Source organism: Capsicum annuum, chromosome 11 (assembly GCF_002878395.1).
Source record: "Capsicum annuum cultivar UCD-10X-F1 chromosome 11, UCD10Xv1.1, whole genome shotgun sequence".
Taxonomy (NCBI): domain Eukaryota; kingdom Viridiplantae; phylum Streptophyta; class Magnoliopsida; order Solanales; family Solanaceae; genus Capsicum; species Capsicum annuum.
In genome coordinates, this window is record NC_061121.1 from 217844222 (window position 1) to 217853227 (window position 9006).

A 9006-nucleotide genomic window follows, 5' to 3' on the forward strand; every position below is an offset into this window, starting at 1 on the left:
CCCTAAATTCTATTCTATTCAAGCACACAGCTTTAGGTCCCTTGCCAATTGGCATGTCTTCATGATATAATATCATATATGATAGCACACTTGACACTTCTTAAAAAATTGAAATCTTTTTGAAAAGAGGAAAAAGATGGTTCTGGTTTTTTTTTTTGTTTGACAAAGAGAAACGTAGTAGTTATTCGTATAGCAATTGCAAACCAAGCACACATTTAGCATACTCCTAGTCCTACGGTACTGTTTGCATATTGCTCTGGCATTGATCAGGTAAATTCAATCTCTTTGTGATTCTTTTTGTTTTGCAGGTTTCAGAAATGGAGATTGGCTTAGCAGTTGGTGGTGCATTTCTCTCTTCAGCTTTGAGTGTTCTCTTCGATAGGCTTTCTCCTCAGGGTGAAATTCTCAAGATGCATAAGACTGATGTTCGGCTCTTAAAGAAGCTGTGGAGGACTTTGCTTGGCCTTCAGGCTGTGCTAAGTGATGCAGAGAATAGGCAAGCATCAAATCCATACGTGAGCCAGTGGCTTAGTGAGCTTCAAGATGCTGTGGACGGCGCTGAAAGCTTAATGGAAGAAGTCAATTATGAGGTTTTGAGACTAAAGATGGAAGATCAGCGTCAAGATCTTGCAGAAACAAGCAGCCAGCGACTAAGTGATCTAAACCTGTGCTTGAGTGATGCTTCTTTTTCTCAAAATAAAGAAGTTGGAAGAGACCATTGAAACATTGGAGGTGTTGGAAAAGCAAATTGGTTGCCTTGATCTAACAAAGCACTGGATTCAGGTAAACAAGAAAAAAGGGAATCTTCAACTTCTGTGGTTGTTGAATCTGCAATCTCTGGCTGTTGATGCAAATGGGAAAAAATTGACAGTGATTCCTATTGTTGGAATGGCTGGAATTGGCAAGACAACACTTGCTAAAGCTATTTACAAAAACCATTTTGATTTGAAAGCTTGGATTTGTGTCTCCGAACCATATGATGCTTTCAAAATAACAAAGGAGTTACTTTGAGAAATTAACTCATTTGACTTAAAGATAGATAACAATCTTAATCAGCTTATACCTGTTGATGTCTTCCATTTTTTGTCCATCTCCTCCTGTCGATGAAATTCAAATAAGAGATATTCACACTTAATTCTTAAGTGCAACCCCAGTTATATAAACACAAAAACCCATGATCATATGTCCTATTTTTACAATTAAGGTGTCTAAAAACAGTTATCCTTCGGTAACCTCAGAAAAAGCTGATGCAATAGTACTACTATGAGTCGTCAAACTACCTTTTCAATAATCTCTCTCAAAAGAACAAATCGCTAAGCAAAAACAATAATGATGGAAACTTCAAAGTACATATCCACCTGGAGTTTTTTTTGCAAAGTCTACATGACTTGGCTATGCAGCAACTCCGACCGCTGCTTTAGCATTGCTGAGCCTTTGAGTTACCTCAGCCTGTAAAATGAGAAGCAATATTAAGAACACTAGAAACTTTTTGAGATCAGTACATCTTGGGATATGCTTTGCATATTGTTCAAGGAAGGGCTCAGCTTCACTTAGGTATGTGGATGATAACAATGGTTAGTTCCCATATCTTCTGCGTATATATACTGCCCTGAAAAATTAGGTCCTGTAAGATGCTGCATTGGGCAGACAAAAGTAACTCATAGCAGAAAATCATTAGTTCATTTAGTATTACCATTCAGCAACGATGAACAGTCTTCCGATCAAGCCATTAAGAGAGAATAATTTTACATGACGCATTAGAATAATCATCGAGGCAACAGAGCTTCGTCCTGTCAAGATGACCCGCAACCACTCTTTTGGTTGACGAGTTGTTTGCGGATCTGCACAGTTGGAGGTCGTGCATTGTTTGATGCTGGTTGGCTTGCCATTCTACAAATGCATAGGACATTAAGTTTCCTTACAATAAAGGAGCAGAACTGTAACTCTGAGGCAATTTCAAATGAAAACATCCAAACCTGTTCTTGATTGAAGCAGCCATAGCCATGAAAGCCTGTTCTACATTAGTGACATTTTTCACACTAGTTTCCATGAAAGGGATGCCAATCTCATCAGCAAAAGCCTACAAAAAGGTTGGCCATCAATTGGGATTATACGGCTCAAAAAGATATAACCATCCCAGTACAAACTATTCAGGTAACTAATGATGGAGGCATATTCACATTGAGTGTAAAAATGCAGGGTAGGGGATTGATTACCTGAGCTGTCTCTGTCGAAACTACCTTCTGTGCTGTGAGATCGCGCTTGTTTTGAACAAGAAGTTTGTTCACATTATCACCTGCATATCGATCTATTTCACTCAACCATTGCTTTACATTATTGAAGCTATCTTGATCAGTTACATCATAAACCACCTGACAAAGATGCCATCAGAACAAAGACCTTGTGACAAATGGGATAGTACAATGTCACAAAAGAATCACAAAACTAACAATTACGACGTAAGCACTGCAGATACCAAGGGGGGAAAATGCATCAGAAAAAGTCATTAGCCTCTCAAAGGAACAAAATCAAGTAGATAATGGATCAATATAGAAGTAAACAACCATTATGCACGCAAACTTCTTATGAATGGCCAAGGGAGAATTAGATACTTATGATTTGATGTTTAATGGTTTTCCCATCCTGTTCAACTGTGCGGATTTTCTAGAAGATAAAAGAAGACAATTGTTACTACTATCCCGCTGAACTATTACTAAATGATACATTACAAAGAACAGGACGTTTCTCTTACAAAGTACACACCGATGGTGCTGATGTAACTCTCAAGATATGAATCATCCTGAAAAGAGAAAAGAAATAACAATAAGAAAAGCCTGTTTACTTCCACAAAGATTGTTAGGCTTTAAAATGTATTAACCGCGCAGCAGTTTAAAAGGCAAATGAACTATGTATATGGCATTCAAATCAGCAAATCAGAGTTCAATGAAACAGAAGCATTGCAGACACAGGCAGATGTCTGCGTGTGTTCTTTTTATTAAGGGAGGGTACGCACAAGAGGAGATAACCAACAGCAAAAGGGATACCTTTGCAAAAATCACAATGCAAAGGAGAAATATTTTGCATATCCAGGGAAACAAGTTCCACAAGCAAGAAACTAATACAGACAGCGCAAAGTGAAAAAAAATATCCTCAGATGTATGAAAATCAGAATGGTCGAATAATTCAACAATAACTTACGTCAAATCTCAAGAGGAGACACTATTTGCCAACACCAGAATTTCCTATAAGCAAAAACTTGAAAAGATAGTCGCCACAAGTAAGAATATAACGTCAGCTGAGAAAATTCAATAGATTGATGTAGCACAACATTGACATGGAAATAATTTTACAGATATTCAGTCAAGAATACAGAGCACCTTAACATTGATCCATTGAGTTCACATCTAAAAAATAGATTATCCCCCAACACCCAAACCAAAAAAGGTACTGTTTGTGAGGTGCAGAAGACTGGTGTAACATTTCTATGTTTATTGGATAAAATAGTTTACTCAAAAGTTTGTAGTGGACCACGATAAATATTCGTGAAAATTACCTTATCAAGAAAAATATTCATAAAAGTTACAATACTAAGAAGAATTAATACTCTAAAAACACAACAACCATAACAAACAAGCATTTGAAACATCAAATGTTTCAAATAGCAGAAAACAAACACTACCAATTCCATGGGAAAAGATCCTGTCCTATAGTCCTGCTATAATGTGGATATATCCTGACGTTTACCAATGGTAAAGCTTTAAGCAAAGTCTAACGCAAGTATTACAAGTTAAATAAGGCATTCATCTATTAGACGAGTGGCAATGTATCCCAAAGTCGCGTTAAATCCCTTATTAAATTTGGTTCAGCACAATTACAACAAAATCTTACTTTGAGTTGAAGGTTTTGCTTATGCTTAGCACTCTGGTTATTCTAGGCAGGTTTCCATGAATTCCAGATACTCCTATAATGCATTAGAGAATCAAGTTAGCGCACACCCTACCTTCCGCAAACTCCACTTGTGGAACTATATTGGGTATGTTGTTGTAGCAGTACTAAAAATAAGAACAAACATACATATCAGTTATTAACCACTGAACATGGATTTAATCTTGACATAAGCATCATACAGTCACGCAACGAAGATCAAACGATTACAATTGAGGTTATCTTAACTCTCACCAAGTGCACCAAACTGTTAGCATCCAAAGATCATTTCAACAGAGATAAACAACATATGACTACTAAAACACAAACCACACCACACCACAAAGGAGAACACACCTTACATATTAAATAAAAATTCTCTAAAAACACGTCGTGAATCTTATAAGTTCGGGGCTCACACAACACACAACTAAGGTCTATCGGAAACATCTCCACCTTCCAAGGTAGGGTTAAAGTCTATTCCAAATTTTCAGTTGCCTAGATTGATCAAATTGTTATAGAGATCATATACTCTAATTTATCCTTGAGAATAGTTAACATAGTACGAACAAAACATCATAATCTCTTTTTGAAAGGAAATGCACTAGAAACATGTCCTTGTATCACTGAACTGTAGGCCATAAAAATACGAACATGAGAATATAAAAGAATGTAAAAATACAGAGACATTTGTTAGATGTCTAACAACGAACTATTCATTAAGCTTAAATTGGCACTTCACAATTGTTAATTTCAAATACATATAAACAAAGTAAACTGAACAATTTATCAATTTCTAGTTCAGTTTATATAGCCTAAAAAAAGACGTGGCACGTCAAAAGTAAATAAAACCGATGATAATACTATAGAATCAACACAATACGCACGTCAAAAGTAAACTAAACTAAACTAAATATAACATAATACTATAGCGTCAATTTGTTTAAGTTCTGCGGACTGCTTTGCATCTGCAACTTGCTTTACGTCGTCCAATTTCTTTTTGAACTTCTCAGCTCCAATAAGTTTGGCTTGGCTTGAGCTTTAGCACATCGTTTCTGCTGGAAGAGACGAATGGCATCATCGATATTTATCTTGCAGTTGAAGCAAAATCAGCTTTGCGTATGGAACATGTATTGATGACGTCTTCAGATGTCATCCATTTTCTCTCCCAATGTTCGCTCGACATCTGCAATGAGCAGCAGTGTAATGGACATGACATTCGATATATATACTGAAAACATGATTTGATTGAAGAACCAACTAAAGTTAAATACGGTCACCATATCAAAACCTAACAAAGATTTGGACTTTTATTACATTTGTTCGAATCAATTCTTTATCTTTGTCGATAAATAATAAAATTGACATAAATTAGTCGGGAGAGTAAGTTGATTGAAACAATCAAAAAATGATGAATGACTAATCATAGCTTGCCATTTCTAATTATTTTAGTGATTTTTAGTTTTAGGGTTTGGTGATAAAAAGAAAGAATAAACTTCTTATATGGCCACCAGACTAATTGAAAAGCTACTAGAATTACTTTGTTTTTTAATGACGAAACGCCATTGAATTTTTACTATTATATATGTATACTAGCATGCATCTGCATGTTTGAGAAGATGCATCTGTTTCAGCAGTAGAGAGACAATTTAGATGAAGAAATCAGGGGCATGAAGATGTGATAGGTGACCAAACATATAAGAACAATCATTTTGTTTAAGAATTTCTGATGTCAATCGAACTGTGATTTGTCAAGAAATCTATTGCCTGAACTTCAACTACAGATTGAAAGATCAACTAAATATTTAGGATATCTATGTTACTGTTAAAATGGGAGAACTATCAATGGGGATTAAAACTCAAAGCATTTAGCAACTTATGACAAACTGGAACTTATCAAAAGGGGCTCCATAACTTTGTCTTGCCACAGGAGAAGAATGTACAAAACAGAAAGACGTGCTATTAGAAAAGCTGTAAATGTTGCACTGCATAGAGGATTTTTCTAGTTACCTTCATTTGGTCAACATTAGGTTTACTTCTCCTGAAAGAAGAAATACAGAGCAATTTAGATATGGGTAACGACTCAATAGGTTATTCTTCTTCACAATGAAAGCGAAGTTCATGAAACAGTAAGGAGGAAATAAACTGACCTGTATGGAGAGAAATCTTCATCATCATCTTCAACAGAATCATAGTTTGCATGATCTTGAGCAAGCTTTTTGGAATAACCCTCATCCCAATATAGCCTCTCCCAGTTCTCTCTCATCTCGTTATACAATTCCATATATCTTTTGCACCATGGTTCATGCTCCTTCAATTAATAAAATTGTACATTATCAAAATAAACAATAAACAAAATCCCAAAATTTGAAGGAAAAAAAGGAAAAGACCCGCAAATATCAAGGAATTCCCAACATATTTTCAGGATTAGACACTGGCAAATATCCAAGGCAAACAATATTCTAAGAAAATGATTGAAGCTATATGGTATTACACTGGAGCGGGGTTTAGCCAGGGGCAGAGCCATCTTATGGATAAGGGTTCACCCGAAGCGAAAAATTATACTATTTATACATTTTTATGTCTATATAATTGATGTTGAACCCCTTCCGCTAGGTCATGTGGCTACTTCTTTCGATTTTGAACCCTTGGTGAAAATTCTGGCTCCATCACTGGTTTTAGCCCGTGAACACCCGAAGGTAGCGTCTGCGGGTTCCTTGTTATGAGAAAAAATTTCCTATGTCGGCCATTTCCTAATTGATATATTTGTCTATATTGCCCCAGAACATCTGCAGAAACACATATCTGAAATTGATTGATCTGGTATAAGGAAAGTATGATAGGAACCAACTAACACATCTCTGAAATAGATCGAGTATAAGTAAAAGGAACTCACGGATTCTTTGAGGACCAGGCGAGTACGGCGCATGAACTGGTCGCGCAGCTGCTTACGACGCTTGTTAGGGATGTTCTGTCTTGGGATTACAAATCGTTCTCTGAGTGGTACATTTTCACCAATTTCGTGCATTTCTCCATCCACAATCCACCACTCTGACTTTTCATCCGCTTTCTTCAACATTGCTGAGGGAGAAAACTTGGACCGCCGCTGCCGCCGAGGTGGGGAAGAACTTCCGTCGGCATGAGAAGAACGGAATTGGAGACCAATGAATTGGAGGCAACGACCACATCTTTGAACTCGTCGAGCGATTGAGAGCATGATAAGAATGTGGAGAGTGGAGACAAACCCGATGACTGCTGTGCTGCTATTCTTGCCCTAATTTTGCTAATAATAATGTGTGTTTGGGAAAAATTATTTCACTTTTTAATTGAAAAAATATACTCCTATGATAATACTTAATAATTACTCCGTTGTCTTTTTTATTCCTACGTAGTAGAGTTGTCGTTTTTATTCCTATGTAGTATTTTTTTTTTTATATAGAATGTATAAGAATAATATAAAATATGGTGTATTAGTAATGCTTGTATTAATAATGTTTGTATTACTTATATTTTTCTTATGTAGTGTTTGGTTCGATATATTAAAAATAACATGAATTACATCATTTCTAAATTTTATAATTTTTTTTTCATATTACCCTCAATATATATGTTGAAAAAGATGCGAAATTTTTATGAGGGATAATAGTGTTTTTAAGCATGTTAATACATGTATTAGATTCATTGCATTACTAATGTCATGAATTTTGAGATTTAATAATACACATCTCAATATATAGGGTAAAAAGATAAATCAAATAAGGTACTACTAATACACATTAAACTAATGCATGCATTAACTTTTCAATACACTCTACAAAACGACCCATTAGTGTACTATTTTATTTTTAAGAGTTCATTAATTTACGAAATTATTGATTGTATTCTTATTACGTACTTAAAATTTTAGTACTTACATTTTTCTTATTATAACGGTTTTATATTTATTTTAAAAAAAATTCAAATCTTCTTAAAATCAAATTTAGCTAGATTTAGAATTCTTAAATTAATGAGAAAAAATATTAATTATCACTAATTCTTATGACGTCTAATAAGGAAAGTTTTTATTATAAATATATTTAATTATTTTTTAACTCTTAAATATTAAAAAAATAGTGAAAAGACGATTTTATCTAAACTTTTAATCTATAATCTATATCTATAATATATTAAAAGTGGAAAAACCGTTAGAAAAGTTAATTGAACTTTTTACCCTTCATTAAAAGATTCTGTAATAGACAAAATCATCTTTTCACCTTTTTCCTCTAATTATTATTTTATTAAATTAAGGACTCCTAAAATATATGAAAAGAATCTTAATTAAATAAATATATGGAAAAAAAATCCTAAAATACATAAAACATATGGCCCTAAAATAAAAAAAGGTCCTAAAATATATGGAAAAAAATTAAGAGTTCTAAACTATATAAAATACATAAAATATATAAGCCCTACAATAAAAAAGATCCTAAACTATATGGTGAAAAGACGATTTAAGTGCTTTTTTATTTTACACAAAATCCTCCTTTGTATTAATACTCTTATTAGGATTCCGTAACAGACAAAAGACGACTTAAATGCTTTTTAGGATTCCGTAGTACTCTTATTAAGGATTATATGGTGAAAAGATTCTGTAAGCTCCTTCTCCTTTGTATTCGTTTGGTACGGTGTATTAAAAAAATAAGGTAAAATGATCTTTTGGACTCCTGTACTATGTTGGTTTTGTAAGTTGGACACTTCTACTTACATGTTTGTCGCCCTTGAACTCACTAAAAAGTAATATTTTAAATCCTTTTTTGGTGAGTGTAACACACTCTCCCCCACGTCAGTTGTCATGTCAGCTGTTACGCCTGCTACGCCTGACACGTCTGCCACGTCATTTAAAAAAAATATATATTACAATAAATTTCAAGTCATTTTTAAAATGCTACATAACAAATTAAATATTAAAATTAATTTAATTAAATAAGAAAAAATTATAAATTGTAGAAAAATTTGAATAATCATGTTTTTATTTTTGCTCACAAATTAAACATCAAATCCATTTCAAATAATTAAAATTCTTCTCCAACTAATTTAAATTCT

General features: G+C 34.0%; 2 protein-coding genes across 2 annotated transcripts; both read right to left on the reverse strand.

Moving 5' to 3' along the window:
• Positions 1-708: 708 nt before the first annotated feature.
• Positions 709-2387, reverse strand: LOC107846249 (GTP-binding protein YPTM2; the record flags this gene model as incomplete). The annotated part of the gene is made up of 6 exons (XM_016690683.2): positions 709-841; positions 1064-1097; positions 1359-1609; positions 1694-1890; positions 1977-2080; positions 2217-2387. Coding segments are annotated over 3 exons (372 nt in total), but the record flags the coding sequence as incomplete, so codon positions are not given.
• Positions 2388-4617: 2230 nt separating this feature from the next.
• LOC107848033 lies at positions 4618-7278 on the reverse strand. Its single transcript, XM_016692687.2, has 4 exons — positions 6821-7278; positions 6075-6235; positions 5935-5965; positions 4618-5110 (listed from the first exon to the last, which is right to left on the reverse strand). Exons 1-4 carry the CDS (start codon positions 7139-7141, stop codon positions 5012-5014), a joined length of 612 nt encoding a protein of 203 aa, XP_016548173.1. The 5' UTR covers positions 7142-7278; the 3' UTR covers positions 4618-5011.
• Positions 7279-9006: the final 1728 nt, after the last annotated feature.

Excerpts from the sequence above, each read along its gene's own strand:
- LOC107848033 (XM_016692687.2), bottom strand. The coding sequence starts at position 7,141 with ATGCTCTCAATCGCTCGACGAGTTCAAAGATGTGGTCGTTGCCTCCAA. Across the intron at positions 6,236-6,820 it reads GCCTGGTCCTCAAAGAATCC|GAGCATGAACCATGGTGCAA; the intron begins GTGAGTTCCTTT and ends TATTAATTGAAG. Across the intron at positions 5,966-6,074 it reads GAAGATTTCTCTCCATACAG|GAGAAGTAAACCTAATGTTG; the intron begins GTCAGTTTATTT and ends TTCTTCTTTCAG.